General features: G+C 39.6%; 1 protein-coding gene across 4 annotated transcripts in view; it reads right to left on the reverse strand.

Moving 5' to 3' along the window:
• Positions 1-16,970, reverse strand: part of SEC24D (SEC24 homolog D, COPII coat complex component) — a 107,066-nt gene that overhangs the window by 70,912 nt on the left and 19,184 nt on the right. For 2 of the 4 annotated variants that reach the window (XM_047718308.1, XM_047718307.1), the window contains exons 4-7: positions 16,266-16,414; positions 14,563-14,835; positions 13,995-14,125; positions 5,029-5,140 (exon numbers count right to left, since the gene is read on the reverse strand). In XM_047718308.1, coding sequence (XP_047574264.1) covers positions 5,029-5,140; positions 13,995-14,125; positions 14,563-14,835; positions 16,266-16,414 — 665 coding nt within the window. The remainder of the gene's footprint in view (positions 1-5,028; positions 5,141-13,994; positions 14,126-14,562; positions 14,836-16,265; positions 16,415-16,970) is intronic. The other 2 variants (XM_047718310.1, XM_047718309.1) reach the window with 2 other exon arrangements.

Consider the following 16,970-nt stretch of genomic DNA (forward strand, 5'->3'; position numbering starts at 1 on the left):
GAGCACATGCTGGGTACAGCAGCCAGTGAAGAGTTCAGAGAAGTAACAAACGTTGTGCAGTAACCAGAGGAGAAATGGTGGGGGCAGGGACCAGGGACCAATAACCAGAGTTACTGAAAGTGGCCATATCCTGGACCTATTTCGGAAGTACACTGATTGTTGATGGGAGTGATGTATGGGGTATGAAGATGGGAAGTGGGAAAGAAAGAGAAGATCGAGAATGGCTCCAAGGTTTTTGGCCTGAGATACCAGAAGCATGAAGTTGCCACTAATTGACAAGAGAAAAGCTGCAAGAAGGGAAGGGGTGTGTTAATGGGATTGTGGGCAGAGATCAGGAATCTGGCTTTGGACATGTCCACCTTGGGAACTCTGTAAACAACTAGATACATGAGTCTAGGCCCTGGGCTGAAGATACACACTTGGGAATTTTCTATAAAGAGCAAACTAAAGCCATGAAACTACCTTGAAACCACCAACGAAGTGACTGTGACCAGAGAGGAAGACCAAGAACTAAGTCCTGAGTCCTCTAACATAAAGAAGTCAGAGGAAAAGAAGAAACCAGTTGAAGGACTGAGAAGGTTAAAACAAGGAGCATCTGGTGTCTGGGAGGTGAAGAAAGTACACAAGGAAAAGCATGATCCTCTGTGCTGTACTGCTAAATCAGCAAGACCACGGATGTACGTGCCATTTGCAGTGACAAAGATGGAGCTAGAGAGCACTACGCTAAGCAAAATAAATCAATCAGACAAAGGCAAACACTGATTTCAGTCAAATGTGGGAGTTAAGAAACAAAATAAATGAGCAAAGGGAAAAAAGAGAGAGGGGCAAACCAAGACAGACTCAACTATAGAGAACGACCTGATGGTTGCCAGAGGAGAGGTGAGGGGGACAGCGGGTGAAATAGGTGATGGGGATTAAGGAGGGCCCTTGTCATGAGCACTGGGTGTTGAATGGAAGTGTTGAATCACGATATTGTACACCTGAAACTAATATTACACTGTATGTTAACTAACTGGGCTTTAAATAAAAATGTAAAAAAAAAAACAACCAAAAAAAGCCACCACTGGATTTAACAATATGGAGGATGCTAGAGACCCAGAAGGCAGAGTTTTGGTGGAATAGGGCCTGGGGTGGGAAGCCTGCCTACAGTGAGTTTGAGAGAAAAAGAATTGGCAATAAGCCTTTCAAGTTGTGTTGCATTGGGGAGCAAAGAAAAGAAGGCTAGCTATAAGGAAAACAGGTCAGAATTTTTTTTTTATTATTATTTAAGATAGGAGAGTATAAAAAGAGAGATAATGATGACATAAGAGAAAGAGGGAAGGCTTATTGCAGCAACATACTAGAGCAGTGCATAGCAGGAGAGGCTGGCTTCTGAATGGAGCACAGATCATTCCTTTATGGCCAAAAGCAGAAAGGGCAGGGGCTGATAGAATGGTGAGAATCTGTGGAAGCTCTCTTCTGACTGCACAATTTTCTTAGAAAGGAGGACATATGAGCAGTTAAAAGAAAGGTTGGGAGAGGTTGCAGGTTTCAGGAAGGAATGTGAAACAGTTACTAAGGAGAGAGGAAAAGTGAAAGGACTCGGGGAAGTACAGTGTGCTGAGAAGCGCATGGTCCTGAGTTTACAGGGTGGGCAGCAGGCCGGGCTGGGAGCCTTCCTCTGGCCAGGTTTTGCCGCATGGGTGGGCCTAGAATGAGAGGAAAGCTGGACCTCAGAAAGCTCAGTTTCTTCTGTTCAGCTTTAACCTATTACTGCCAGATTCTACTTTTTAAGACCAGCTAGAAATCTGCATTTTTACATAAAATATTCCAATTTTATATAATGGCAACTACTTCAAATAGAAACAAAAAAAAATACTGTGCACGACAAATTGACATGAATACAGGCTGAATCCAGTTGTTGTTGGTACCATGTTTCTGCTGTTGTCTCTCGGAGCCTCTGCAGCAGAGCCCAAAACTGGATTCATAATTATGACAGTAATTGCCAGCATATTAGGCATCATTTTAAGAGGTTACATGTGAACTCACTTTAGTCTCACAATTGCCCTATGAGACTGATACCCTTAAGACCACATTTTACAGAGGAGAAAACTGAGACATCAGGAGGTTAAGTGACATACCGAAGCTTAAGGGGTTTAGAGTAAATGACAAAAGTGGCATTAGAACCCATTATAATTCTTTGCTATATCCCAGATAAGTTGGGTCCAGGTTCTGAAGGATGAGGAGTTAAGATCAATCCTTTTGCCCATGGGCAATGATGGGACATTTTTTTTTTTTTTTTTTTTAGCAAGGGCAATATAATCACATAAACACTTGAAAAAACTAAACTACCAGACACTGACAGCATCTGGGAGCAGGAAAACATTAGAGACAGGTAGACTGGTCATTACAGTTAGAGTCTAGGTAAATACTAACATGGGGTAAAACAAGAGTCTTGGCAGCAGAAATAAAAGAAAAACAAAAATTAGGCAATAAATGTAAATATGCTTGAGCCCCTGTTATTGTTAAACATTTCACATAACTTAGATAAAAAAAAAACTTAGACAAGATCTTCCTCATTAAATCACACAAGACTATAAAATAAGAACTTTACACAGACTGTGAAATAAGAATTTTTGAATATTTTAAAGTGTATTTTAATTTTTCTTTGTACTCAATTTTTACTAGCCAAAATTACTGACAATATATTGAAACTGAGTGTTTGTTCTTTAAAGGGTTTTTAGCTCTTGACAGTGAAATATGCATATGGATGAGCTCATAAGGGACAAAACAAACTTTGGTTTCAAGAAGATAATACACACAAAGATAAGATTTTTTAAAAGCCATTGAGAATTTGTTTGGGGCACCCGACTGGCTCAATCAGTTAAGCGTCTGACTCTTGATTTCAGCTCAGATCATGATCTCAGGGTCCTGGGATCAAGCCCCGAGTTGGGTTCCACACTCAGTGTGGAGTCTGCTTGTCCCTCTTCCTCCCCGCACTCATGCTCTCTCTCTCCCTCTGTCTCAAATAAATAAATGCATACATACATAAAATCTTTTTTTTAAAAGGCACCAAGAATTTGTTTTTATAAACAGGTATGTAAAAGTGGGGCATGAAAGATATGGCTACAGTAGATAACTTAGCAATCTCAGTAATTAAGAATCAAAACTCTTTGCAATGCTTAATAAAGAGCTTTATGGGAAATCTGACTGGAAAACATTCAATAAATTAATCATTCAACAAATATCTAGGAAGCTAAGCCCCTGCTAGAGGCTTAGGGACAGAGGCAAGTGAAGCCTCAGGCTTCAAAATCTGGTAGGAGAAAGTGATAATAAAAGCAGATAACTGGAAAATGGCATGGTAAGTATCACAGAGGAGCAAATTCACTAAGTAGCCCAGGGAGGCAATGAGTCAGCCACGTGGATCAGAGGTGACTACACAAAATATATGGTACTTGAACAGTGTCTTGCAGGATAGGGAGAAGTACAGAATCAAGGGACGAACTGAGTCTCAAATTAGATCCTGTAGTCAAAGAAATAATATATATATAATTTTTGTAGGCAACAAAAACATTATTTTTTAAGTAGGTGTTTTTCTTTATTGGAGTCACTCCTAACTAGCTGTGTAGTTTTGGGCAAGTCACTTAAGCTCCTTGGGCCTTAGGGCCCTCACATCTGTAAAGTGGGAGAGATAAACCAATGAAGGCCAAGGTACCTTCTGCCTCTGTGTTTTACTTATATCTGTGAATTTCTGCACATGTATGAGATTTGGGCTACATCCTGAAAATTTCACTAGTAAGTATCAGCTGATTAGCCAGGCCAGACAAAGGGGCTTCACAGCACAGGGCCAATTTAAGGGCTCCACGGCAGGCAGCTCTCTCTCCTTGCCAAGGGCTGGACTGCAGGAGAAATGATGATGATCTGGACCTTGCCACTTCACTGGTCCTTCCTTTCTCTTCCTGACCCTTCCATGCTCTTTCTTTATATCTGCCCGATGATCCAGTAATTCCACTTCTAGGGATACACCCAAAAGAACTGAAAGCAGGGACTCAAACAGATGCATGAACACCAGTGTTCACAGCAGCCACGTGGCTGCTATGGCTACTCATAATAGCAAAATATCCTTCAACAGATGAATGGATCAACACAATGTCTATATATGTAAAAGTGAATATTATTCTGCCTAAAAGAAGAATGAAATTCTGATACATTCTATACCATAGATGAACCTTGAAAATATTATGGCAGGTGAAATAAGCCAGACACAAAAAGACGAATATTGTATGATTCCACTTACATAAGGTGCCTAGAATAGGCAACTTCAGAGACAGAAAATAGAATAGAGGATACAGGGGCTGTGGGGAGTGAAGGAAGAGGGAGTTATTGTTCAGTGGGCACAGAGTTTCTGTATAGGATGATAAAAAGTTCAGGAAATAAGTAATAATGATTCCATCAGGTGTGATTTAGCTTGCCATAAAGGATGGAATAATTATATATTCCTGGAAAGAGTAAACCTGCACAAAGACAGATATATTAAACTGGCAGCACACAGAGGATAGCTAGTAGAAATAAAGCTCAGCCTTTCCTCATCCCAGTTCAAAATTGGAAAAACAGAACCCACAAGTTAAAGAATCTGCTGGAAAAAAAAAAAATCACTGGGGCTAGAACCAGGTATGCCAATTTCTCAAGTGTTCAATCCACTACTGCTCTACTCATGCTATCTTGGCTAGGTTTCTAATGTAGTAAATAAGGTAAACCAAAGTAGGGTATGTACTAATTTAACCCCATAAACTAAAATAATTTTCTTAAACTGGTATATTGAGCTCTACCTCACCAGAAACTCTCTAGACTGCTGCAAGCATGAAATAGAATGCAGTTGATAATACATTCTCAGTGCTTGAGCAATCGATGGCAAATTGATCCCCATTATCACCTTTAGAGAGGTTCCCCATCAAGGATAGCATTACTGAAGGGTGTCAGTGTATTTACTTTTAAAAAATGGTGAAGACTTTTAAAACCTCAATGAAAAATACTACTGACAATAAATACCTTGGTCTTGTATCACACAATCTGTAGTGACCAGGGGAGGGACCTGGCCTCTGGAATTGGTGGCATAGACTTGTCCTCCTCTAGTGGCTCTGTCATTCTCGATCACCTGTATCTGATATAAGATATCAAGAACAAGTTAAAATAAGTTAAGACTCTTCCAAACATCCCCTCTCTCCCCCTCTTTCATTATTCACATACACACAAATAGGCATTTTCTAAATCCTTTTAGTTCATTTCAGACCAAATTTTCACTGAGAACCTACTTTTGAAACATACAATTTTAGAGCAGCAGCTGCTAAATTCTCTTCTGTAATCCTCCGAGTTCTGACCCTTCAGAGAACTTCATTTTTATTCATTTTTTTTATTGGAACCATAGATAAGCATTAAAAAAAAAGATTCTGGTAGAAAAAGAAATTAAAAATAGCTTTTAAAGAAAATACCTTTTATAGTTAAAGGAAAATATACGAAGCTAAAAATGATTAAATTCAGAAGAAATGATTTACAATACAGCCTAAAACACCTTAACTTTTTTCTTTAAATCCCTCTTGACCCTCAATTTGCCTTTCAAGTTCTTCCACCTCACCCCTGCTCCATGAGACAGTAAAAAAAACAAACAATACAGTGTTCCCATGGGGAAGTTGCCTATTGTATAGATATCAGAAGAAAAAAGTCCCTAAGAGTTTTGTCATCTAATTTGGAAACACTTCATATGTCTCTACTAAAATATTTATTGGTAATTAATGTAAAGATAACAATTTGTCTTAAAAAAAAAGATAAAAAATTGTCTTTTATGTAGTTGTTTAGGGATGAAAATAACAAAATCTAGTAGCATGGAGTTAAGAAGAAAATAAGAAGGCATCCTAATAATTATCTTCCTCTTTCCCTTTATCTCCTCCTTGCTCTCACTTTTCTGTCATCAAAAAGAAGAGATCAGAGGTAAGGGGGTTAAAAAAGAAGAAGAAGAAGAAGAAGAAAGTAAAAAGAGAAAAAAGAAAGAGAGATAAATGAGCAAGCGCCCAGAATACACTACCCAGCTTTGGAGAATATGTCGTTCTTTATATTCCTAAAGAAACTAGTAATATGAAAATTGTCTTCCCCCAAACTCTGAAATGTTACCTTCTCCATTTTGCCCTCCCATCTCATCCAATCCAGGCCTAACTGGCACTGATATCATTGGTTTTTTGGCATATCAGAGGTAGATTTAACCTGCCTTTATATCCACACATTTCTGTTTTTTCTAATTTCATAGGATTTGAATTTATTAAATTAAAATATACAGAATATGCTCCAACTGTAACTATAAGATGCAGATGAGACCAAAAGCTACCATGGACACAGACAAGACACAAACAGAAAAATCAAAACACTACTATTATATCCTATATTTTTATCCTAAGCTTAATCTGGTTCTTTCTAAATTGGAGAACTTTTTTATATAATCAACATTTAGGGTAATCATTTCAACCAATGAAGTGTCAAATATGAAACCAAATTAAAAGCCATAATAATCTGCATATTGAACATAGTTTCCAGACTTCAAATAGGCTATATTTCCTAAAAATTTATTTTTAAATTAGTTGTTTGCGACTTACAAAGCACAGCCTCCAAAGAAACAATGTTGTATGTGGTAATTATATTTCTAAACTAGTTCACATCTTGGCTATAATACTATAAAGGGAGTAAGAAATATTAAAACACTTCCAGTAATTTTTTAAAATATAGGTTATTAAGTTTTTAAAATTTACCTCAAATGGATGTTCTCAAAAACAGGCTTGGAGATTTAACAATACACAGAAATTTCAATAGAGATTTTTACAATGACTCAGTACATATGGGATTTCGATTTGATGGCAGTGACTCTTGATAATGCCAAAGCTACCTCAAAACATACAGATTATTTTTCCTTCAGAAGACGTGCAACTAGAGTTACTTTTGTACTTGTTTGCTATGAAAAGAGTATTATGGAATCATAAAATAAAATCAGGAAAGAAAAAAAGATTCTCTTGAGATAAAGGAACAAGAAGAGTAAGGGAGGAGCAAGGTCAGGAGATGTGTGCACACATCTGCTTTTTTTTTTTTTTAAGATTTTATTTATATACTTGAGAGAGAGAGAGAGAATAAAAGAGAGCATGAGAGGAGAAAGGTCAGCAGAAGAAGCAGACTCCCTGCACACATCTACTTTAAGACAAGTTGCTTAAAGCAGAATTATCTGAGCTTCAGGGTGGTGAGACTGGGGGGACAGGAAGAGCTCCATTTCTGAATATATAGAAAGAGAGTGACAGGGGCCCCTGGGTGGCTCAGTGGGTTAAAGCCTCTGCCTTCAGCTCAGGTCATGATCCCAGGGTCCTGGGATCGAGCCCCACATCGGGCTCTCTGCTCAGCGGGAAGCCTGCTTCCACCTCTCTCTCTCTCTGCCTACTTGTGATCTCTGTCTGTCACATAAATAAAATCTTTTAAAAAAAGAAAAGAAAGAAAGAGAGTGAGGAAGAGTTTCAATGGTGATACCAGTTTTATCATTCTCACAATATGGATAATACCACCACCTGAAAGGGTTGGAGCGAGCACTTAACTCAGGTCTGGCATGTAACAGGAATTCAATAAACATGATTTTACAGCTTTCTTTCCAGAAGGAAGAAATTATTTAGTCAGTTAAAGCATGTCACTTTGATAGAACATAAACAGGCTCCATCTGGCATGGCTATTTAATTACTTTTATTATAAAAATAACACTGGACTGAATCTGTATGTATGCATTTTAAGGGTCTTGGATGAATCACAGCAATACTGCTTGTTGGTTTTGTTGTTAACCCTCACTCATTCATTCATTCAACTAATATATGAATGTATACTATGTACCAGGCTGTGTTGTAGCTGTTGGAGACACAGTAGTGAACAAAACCAAATTCTTGACCTCAAGAAGCTGACATTATAGTAAGAAAGACAGGGAATCAATAAATGTATAAATAAGACACATCTATGTCAAGTAATACTAAGTACTGTGGATATGGAGTGATATGTATAAGGGTACCAGGGAGACTGGGATGAATGAGGACAGGAAGGAAATGAGGACATGAGCCATGGCCTGCATTTATCAGGCAGAGGAAATATCAACTGGAAAGGTCTTGAGGCAAGAGTACACTTAGCATGTTTAAGGAATAATAAGGATGCTGGTGTGGCTGAAGCAAAGTGATGGAGAACGAAATCAGAGAGCTTGTGTGTGTGTGTGTGTGTGTGTGTGTGTGTGTGTGTGTGTGTATGATGAGAGGCATGGCAGAGCCGGGGTGACAAATAATGCAGGCTCTGAATGATGAGAGGCATAGCAGAGCCGGGGTGACAAATAATGCAGGCTCTAACAGGCCACTGTAAGAACTGGTGTTTAACTAAAGGAATACTGGAGGGTTTTGTTCTGAGTTGTAGCATGAGCTGACTTCTAATTTGAATGGATCATCCTGGCTGCTGGGTGCAGGCTGGAAGATCAGGGAGACAGGAGACTCTAACAATAATCAAGGTGGACAGATGGCTGTGGCTTGGACCAGGATGAGCACAGAAGGCAGGACCAGAACCAATAGAATTAGCTAAAGGACATTGTGCAAGAAAGAAACAAGGATGACTCCAGGATTTGGGGCCTGAGGAACTGGAAGGATGGGGTTGGAATCTAGATTACAGGGAAACATCTTGAATAGGAATACCTGCATCTTCATTTAAAGCCATGAGAATGGATGGGATCACCTACAGAAGCGTCTCTTAGTGTGCCTATGAATCATCTGGAGAGCTTGTTAAAACACAGATTCCATGGCCCCTCCCCTAAAGATTCTGAGTCTGTACGTCTGGGTGGAGCCTGCAAACACGAATTGCTAGGGAGCTCCCAGCTGATGCTGATGGTACCATCCTGGGAGCAGCGCACTTTGTGGAGTGTTGATCTACAGAGTAAATGTCAACAGAGAAAGGGACAGATCCAAAGACTTACACTTTGGGACGCTTCTAACACCTGGAGGTCAGAGAAATGAGGTGAAACCACCAAAGTTAATAAGAAAGAGATAAGCAGAGATGTAAATAAGTGGTGGCATCCCAGAAGCCAAATGAAAAAGTGTTTCGAGGAGGATGGAAGGAGCAGATGTATCAAATTGCTGCTGACCTGTTGAGCTACATGAGATCTGAGAACTGACCATTAGATTTGGTAAAGGGAGGTCACTGGTCACCTCGACAAACATAGTGTTGGTGGGATTGTGCTGATGAGATCTAAACTGGGATAGGCACAGCAGGGGAGTGGAGGGGATAAACTGAAGACATCAAGTATAAGGAACTCTGCTGGAGATTATTTTTTGCTATAAAAGAGCGAATAAATGAGAGGAAACTGGACAGAGAATTTGGGAAGGGCCAGAGGAGGCCTCTTTTAAATTCATGAGGAAAGTTATTACAGGATGTTTCTAGTCTGCTGAAAATGATCTAGACAGTGAAAAAATGAAGGTTATCTTCAAGCAAGTATAGATGATGCAGGAGAAAGGCGATGTGATGGCCAATTAAAATATGTCAACGTGGCTAGGCTGTGGTACTCAGTTTTTGGTCAAACACCAGTCTCGATGTTGCTGGGAAAGTATTTTCTTAAGTGTCTGACATTTAATCAGTAGATCTGAGTAAAGTAGACCCTCCATAATGGGAATGGAACTCATCCAATTCAGAGAAAAAGATTGAGGGATCCCGAGGAAGAGGGAATTCTGTGTCCAGATGCCTTCAGACTTGGGCTGCAAAATCCACTCTTCTCTATGTCTCCAGCTTGCTGGCCTGCCCTGCAGATTTCAGATCTGCCAACCATCACAACAGAGTGAGTGAATTCTTTTTTTTTTTTTTTAAGATTTTATTTATTTGACAGAGAGAGTGAGAGAGCACAAGCAGGGGGAGCAGCAGAGGGAGAGGGGAAGCAGGCACCCAGCTGAGCAGAGAGCCCCATGCAGGGCTTGATCCCAGGACCCTGAGATCATGACCTGAGCCGAAGGCAGAGGCTTAGCCCACTGAGCCATCTGGGCACCATAAGATAACTCTTTTGATAGAAAGACAGATTGAGGGTAGGGAAGGAAAAAATGAAACAAGATGGGATTGGGAGGGAGGCAAACCATAAGAGACTCTTAATCTCACAAAACAAACAGGGTTGCTGGGGGGTGGGGGGGTAGGGATAGGGTTGTTGGGTGATGGACATTGGGGAGGGTATGTGCTATGGTGAGTGCTGTGAAATGTGGAAGCCTGATGATTCACAGACCTGTACCCTGGGGCAAATAATACATTATATATTAATAAAAGTATTTTTTTTAAAGAAAGATAGATGATAGAGATATACACATATATCCTGTTGGTTCTGTTTTTGTTTTTGTTTTGTTTTGTTTTTGTTTTTGCAGAACTCGAATACTTTAATACAGGGGATATTTACTGAAGGGTTGTCCTTGAGAGGCCATAAGGGATCTACGAGGTGACAGACTTGGTTGGGAGTATGGAGCAGCTCGTCCACAGTTAACAGACGGGAAGGGGGATGAATGGGCATAAATGCAGGGAGATGTGATGGTACAGCATGCAGAGGTTCTCTTTGGATTGCTTCTAATCTTTCCATGAAATAAGAAACACAATTATCATTAGAGAGTCAGAAAGGGGAAGGCGGTGCGAGGAGTTTGAAGAGAGAAGAAATAATAGTCACCAGGAAAATGGGAGAGATAGTGGAGCTGGGTGAGGGCCTTCAAACTTGCTACACATTAGACTTAGCAGGGAAGTTTTGAAAAATCCCAATGTCCAGTCCACATCCCAGCCTAATTAAATCAAACTGGCTGGTGGGAGCAGGCACCAATATCTGTATAGCTTCAGCAGTGATTCTTTTGTGCAGATGGGTTTTAGAATCACACAACTATAGGTTTACCTTAGTTTACTGTCATGAATTAAAAGTGAAACCAGTACACATGGTGTGATTGTTCTCAAGTCACAGGTGGCATCTGGGGTATAGGCATGGAGCAGCTAGAGAGCTGGTTTAACAACAAATGGGATTTTTCTTTTTTTTTTTTTTTAAAGATTTTTTTATTTATTTGACTGAGAGAGAGAGAGATCACAAGTAGGCAGAGAGGCAGACAGAGAGAGAGGGGGAAGCAGGCTCCCGGCTGAGCAGAGAGCCTAATGTGGGGTTCGATCCCAGGCTCCTGGGATCATGATCTGAGCCAAAGGCAGAGGCTTAACCCACTGAGCCACCCAGGCACCCCCCCAAATGAGATTTTTCTAAGCGAATTCAGTGAAGGGAGTGGGGCAAAGTAATTGAGAATAGAGGATGTAAGGACAGATTTATTATCATGGATCAAATAATCAAAGCTGCATAAGAGAAGTGAGAAGATGAAGGCAATATAAGAGATAAAGTTATAAGTCCTGGTGGGTGAATCATATTCATCTTTGAGTCCTAAAATGAATGAGCTAAAAAGATAGGAGGCAGTGGTTGGAAAATGAGATGCTTTCAACTGAGATTCTGAAGTGTTGAATAATTGGTAATCTCAGGATCTATGGTTAAGACTACAGATAACTGAGGTGGGTTGGATAAAAAGAACACTGAGGACAAAAAGATCAAGAACTGAAAAAGCAGGGAAATGAAAGCTTCTAAAATAGTACAAAAATAGTACTGGAGAAATTAATGGTGAACCTGGAGTTAAAAACTTCAGAGAATGAAGTGGAATGACCCATAGGGTCTGTAGATGTTACAGAGAGGAAAGAAACAAGAAATTAAAATGATGGATTCAATGTAAAAATATTATATTCCTTTAACTAGAATAATAATATTAAGCTATAAAAGTAATGGCTGGTAATATAGTTATCAATAAAGGCACTAAGAGTTACTAAAACTTAATTTCTAACATGTTATAGGACGCTCTATGAGAAACCTTCAAGTTTATATTCAAATAAATATAGAATAAGTGGGTAGATCACAAAAATAACTAAAATCCTCTACCCTCACTGTGCTTTTTTTCAAGGACTTTGCAACTCCTCCCATCCAGAGCCAGAGTCTTATCTTTCTACTCCTAGACTCTGGGGAGATCTTGTAACTTGCCTTGGCTCAGAGAATGTCACGGAATCGGCAACGTTTTAGTTCCAAGCCATGGCTCAAGAGGCCTTGCAGAGTCCTACTTTCTGTCTTAGATCTCTGCCACAGCCGAGTGAACAAACCCAGGCTAGCATGCTCAGTGACATGACCCAATCATTCCCAGCTAACAGATGGGTAACCAAATAGCAGACATGAATTACACCATCTGTAGTGGGCTTGGTGGTACCCCGGCCCCCACCCAACCAAAGGTATATCCATGTTCTAATCCTTGCAATCTGTGACTATTACCTTACGTAGTAAGAAAACTAATTAAATTAAAAGTCTTGAAAGAAGGCCCTCAGCCTGGATTATCTGGGTGGGCCCTGAACGGAATCACGTATAACTTCATAATAGAAAGACAGAAGTAGTTTTGAGATGGATGCCCAGAGGAGAAGATACAGAGAAGCGGAAGAGGCAATGTGATGACACAGGCAGAGATTAGTCATACAGCCACAAGCCAAAGAGTGCCTGTAGCCACCAGAGGCTGGAAGAGACAAGGAATGGATTCCACTAGAGAGCCTTTCAAGGGAGCACAGCTTCAGATTTTTGGCCCCCAGAACCATAAGAGAATAAACTCCTATTGTTATAAGTCACCCAGTTTGTGGTAAATTTGGCACAGTAGCCACAGAGAATTAATATAACATCCTAGACCATTCAGGCTCCAGGCAAACCTCCAGCTGACCCCAGATGTACAAGCAAACCCAAACCAAATCCATCGAGCCTGGCGCAGATTAGCAGAACTTCGCAGAGAACCCGCTGACTAATGAGGATTAATAAATAGTAGCTATAAATTACTAAGTTTGGTGGTGGTTCGTTAGCAAATACAGTAGCTCTTTGGGCTATCTCTAACTCTTTGTACTCACGTTCATAGAATCACTTCAAAGACCTAGGTTAATAGTACCAATTTCATTATTATTCCAAAAGGACTACAGATCTCTCTGCTCATTGCTAAAGACTTGCAGCTTCTCCTGAAGCAGGGCTATATATTCCTGCCCGAACGACCCAGGGCTTTATCATGACTTGCTTTGGTGGAGGGCATGTGAGTGGTTGTGACCACATCTGGTACATCTGAGTGAAAACCTTAAGAGCTATCGCACCTTTTGGTCAGCTCTCTTTTCTCCCTTTCTCATGATAACAACATGTCCCAAGTACAGGCTGCCCCTTCACGCTGGCTTCTGGAATGATCAGGGCACACACAGCAGCACTTAAAGACAAGTGGCAGCTGCTACAGCCTTCCTGTAATCTGAGGGATAGATAAATCTTCATGGTTGTAAGCAAACTGGGGATTGTGCATTTTGCAGAATAACCTAATAAAAGCTGACTGATAGAGTTACTAAAGAGTAATCTTCCAAAGAAAATAACCTGAATGGAGAATTAAGTTATAGCTCTAATTTATATGCAGTCAAATGCTCTACCACTGAGCTATACCCCCAAGCTCGAATTTATATGAAACAGTTTTTTTCATAGGCAAAACGTAAAATACTTGTTTTCACTTTCAGTGAGTATCTTATTCTTATTGAAAAGCATCCTTTATTTATCTAAACTAGTATGTTTGTATGCTCTGACTACTACTTACTCATTGAACAATCAATAAATACTGCTAATATAGGCTAATATAAATGTCAATAGTATTGCCAAGTTTATGTACTAAAAAAAATCTCCATAGGCTTTCTGTCATGGAGACCCCTACTATGCCATAACCTAACCTCCCTTCCCCAGACACAGAAAGAAGGAAGCCTCTATGTGATGGGTATAGTGCTCCAACAATAAAGGACAGGAAAAATGCTAACAAACTGAAGTTTCTGAGACAGTGAATGAAGAATGGTCCTTTGTGAGGGGGACGATGGGAGTGAGAGAGAACACTTACTGGGCTGGGGATCGAGTCAGGATCCAGCTTCTTCTGGAGTTGTGGTGGACCAGCCATCTGTGCAGGACCTCCAGGGAAGCCTCCCGGGTAGGAGAGCTGCCCACCTGCCATCTGGGGACCATAGCTGGCTGCTTGGGAAAAAAGTTTAAAAAGAAAACTATGAGAGACTGTGGACTCTGAGAAACAAACAGGGTTTTGGAGGGGAGGGGGATGGGGGGTTGGGTATTAAGGAGGGCACATATTGCGTGGAGCACTGGGTGTGGTGCATAAACAATGAATCCTGGAACATTGGAAAAAAATTTTAATTTAATTTAAAAAATTTAATTTTTAATTTAATTTTAAAAAAAAAGAAATGACTAGAACCCAAGGTCCTCACTGACAATATTTCATCTTATTTATGTAAGGCAGAGAGTTAAGTGTGAATATCTATGATTCCCCTTTTCTTTGCACTTGCCACGCTATTCTAAAACTAGCTTTCCTTAAGAGTAAGTGATAGATGCCTTGTAACATAGAACAAAGCTGATTTCCTAGGTAACCCAAGACCTTCCCTGAGCCCAACCTGCCTTACCCTGCTGTGGTGAATATCCCGTGCCCAGCGTCTGTCCTGGAATAGGCGGAGGCTGGTACTGGGCATTCAGAGGAGCAGGCCCAGGGAGCCCATCCTGCCTGTGTGTTGATGAAGGCAAGGGTGAGACACCAGGGCCATTTAGTGCAGTGGGTGGTGGTGGGAGAACCTGAGATCCAGGCTGCATAATGGATGGCTGCGGAGGTCGGGGAAGACCCTGGAACAAAGGCGCTGGAGGGCCAGGGAGCCCCTGGCCAGGGAGAGCCATGCCTGAACCTGTGCAAGAAAGAAGACCAGACCAATAAATGTTGTACTTCTCAACTCTCTAAATTCTATGAAGTACACACAGAGACATTTTTGTCCTGACATAAAACAAGAAGGCATCCCTACAAATCAATTTTTTTTCCCCACAAGATGAATCTTCATTCAGAAAGTTACACAAATGCTATTTGGGGCATTTTATAAAACTGGAGAATTTTTAAAGGGTAAAAGCAATATTTATAATTTTGGTGAGAAAATTAATAGGATAAATTTTAACTCAATTGCATTAACTTTACATGATACATGTCACTAGTTAAGAAATTGTATGTGGTACAAAATCTAGAAAATCATATAGAGGAAAATGTTCTGTAACAAGAATTATTCACATAACTTACATATTCAATAAATAAATATTTTGTGTCTTGTGCTTGACTTGATCAACTAGATCTCAGAGCTAGGTAGAAATAACAAGGGTCACTAACGTACTTTCTAATCATATGGGAAATAGTTATAAAACCAGATTATTCTAACTCTGATTATGTGAAATTTATTTGCTTCCTGGAGACTTACCCATCTTGAAATCAGTAAAAGACAGAAAATAGAGGGTTGGGCTTTTTTAGAGATGTATCTAAAAAAACCACTTAAAGTAATGGAAACATTCTTCATCAAGATAAATGGCTGACTATGCTGTTATTAAAGTGAAGGTTCCTTTGACCCTTAGAATATACAGCATTGATACAAATCTCAGTACTGTAACTGTTTTCTCTCCTATTATTCTCTTTTCTGCCTCAAACATCTAAGCTTCCATTCTTTTCATGATGTAAATACAGAATCAAAGCACACTGTGAAACAATGAGTACTATATTTTTTATTTTAGGGCTCCATTTTAAACAACACAAAGTTAAAACTACCCTCCACATTTCTCAAAATAATTTCACTGTTCTAATGCTTATTTGTGAAGTCAGCATTTTTTTGTTTTTTTTTTTATCATTCTAATATTGAATGTTAGTTACACTGAGGGTCTTTCAATTATTCTGAAATAAATGGCAGTATAATCAGGAAAAAAATTAATTACAGCCATACATAATACAGATGATTTATATAAAAATGTCTAAAAAACCACTTCAATACGATGTGCCAGAATTATGCCTATTTTTTTTGAGTTATGTCTATTTTATTTTATTTTATTTTATTTATTTCACAGACAGAGATAGGCAGAGAGGCAGGCAGAGAGAGAGGGAAGCAGGCTCTCTGCCGAGCAGAGAGCCTGAAGTGGGGCTCGATCCCAGGAACCTGGGATCATGACCTGAGCCGAAGGCAGAGGCTTTAACCCACTAAGCCACCCAGGTGCCCCTATGTCTATTTTAAAAATGGAAAAAAAAACACCTTCATTAAAAATACTCGTGAAACATGTGGTCAGTGAACACTAATAATGAAACTGTTACCATAGCTGTTAATGTGCATAGCATTGAGCTGACTGGCCAGTTGGGTGACAGATGCAGTGGATGCAGGACTTGGATAAGATGATTGTGTAGATGGTGAATATGGTGCATAGGAGGGTGCCGCACTGTTGACAGGTGGAGGACCTGGAAATCTAAGAGGGAAAAAGGGATGTTAAACAGTATCATAGTTTCATGTACAAATGATAAACAACAAACGTTAATAACCTGTTAAATTTAATCCCATCTAGTGGGCACCAGGAAAATGACTGATATTTTATCCTGTCTTTATTATTAATGTGAGCTCAAAATGAACCAAGTAGCATCATCACATAACTATGCTCACAAGCTCAACATGTCAAGATACTTAGTAAAAAATTCCTAATGTAAGCACAGAACCAGCTTTGGAAATCAAGTTTGAAAAGCAGAGTCCACCACAGCTTTATCTATACCAGAGTGAATGTTTAATAGAACAGAACCAAGAAAAATAAAATGCTTTGTGGCTCTATCTTTATGATCATTCTCCTTTTTCTTACCCAGCTTTTAAAATAAAACATCACCTGCACTATAATTTCAGTGCCCTGCAAATGGTATTTGAAAGTGAACTCAGTAAAAAGTTTTGAAATTGTTCACTCATTTTAATCTAAAAATTTCATCATGCTTTACCTTTAATTTAGCTTGAACTTATTGTATATTTCTTTTTCCTTGTTT

This window comes from Lutra lutra, chromosome 2, assembly GCF_902655055.1.
Source record: "Lutra lutra chromosome 2, mLutLut1.2, whole genome shotgun sequence".
NCBI lineage: Eukaryota > Metazoa > Chordata > Mammalia > Carnivora > Mustelidae > Lutra > Lutra lutra.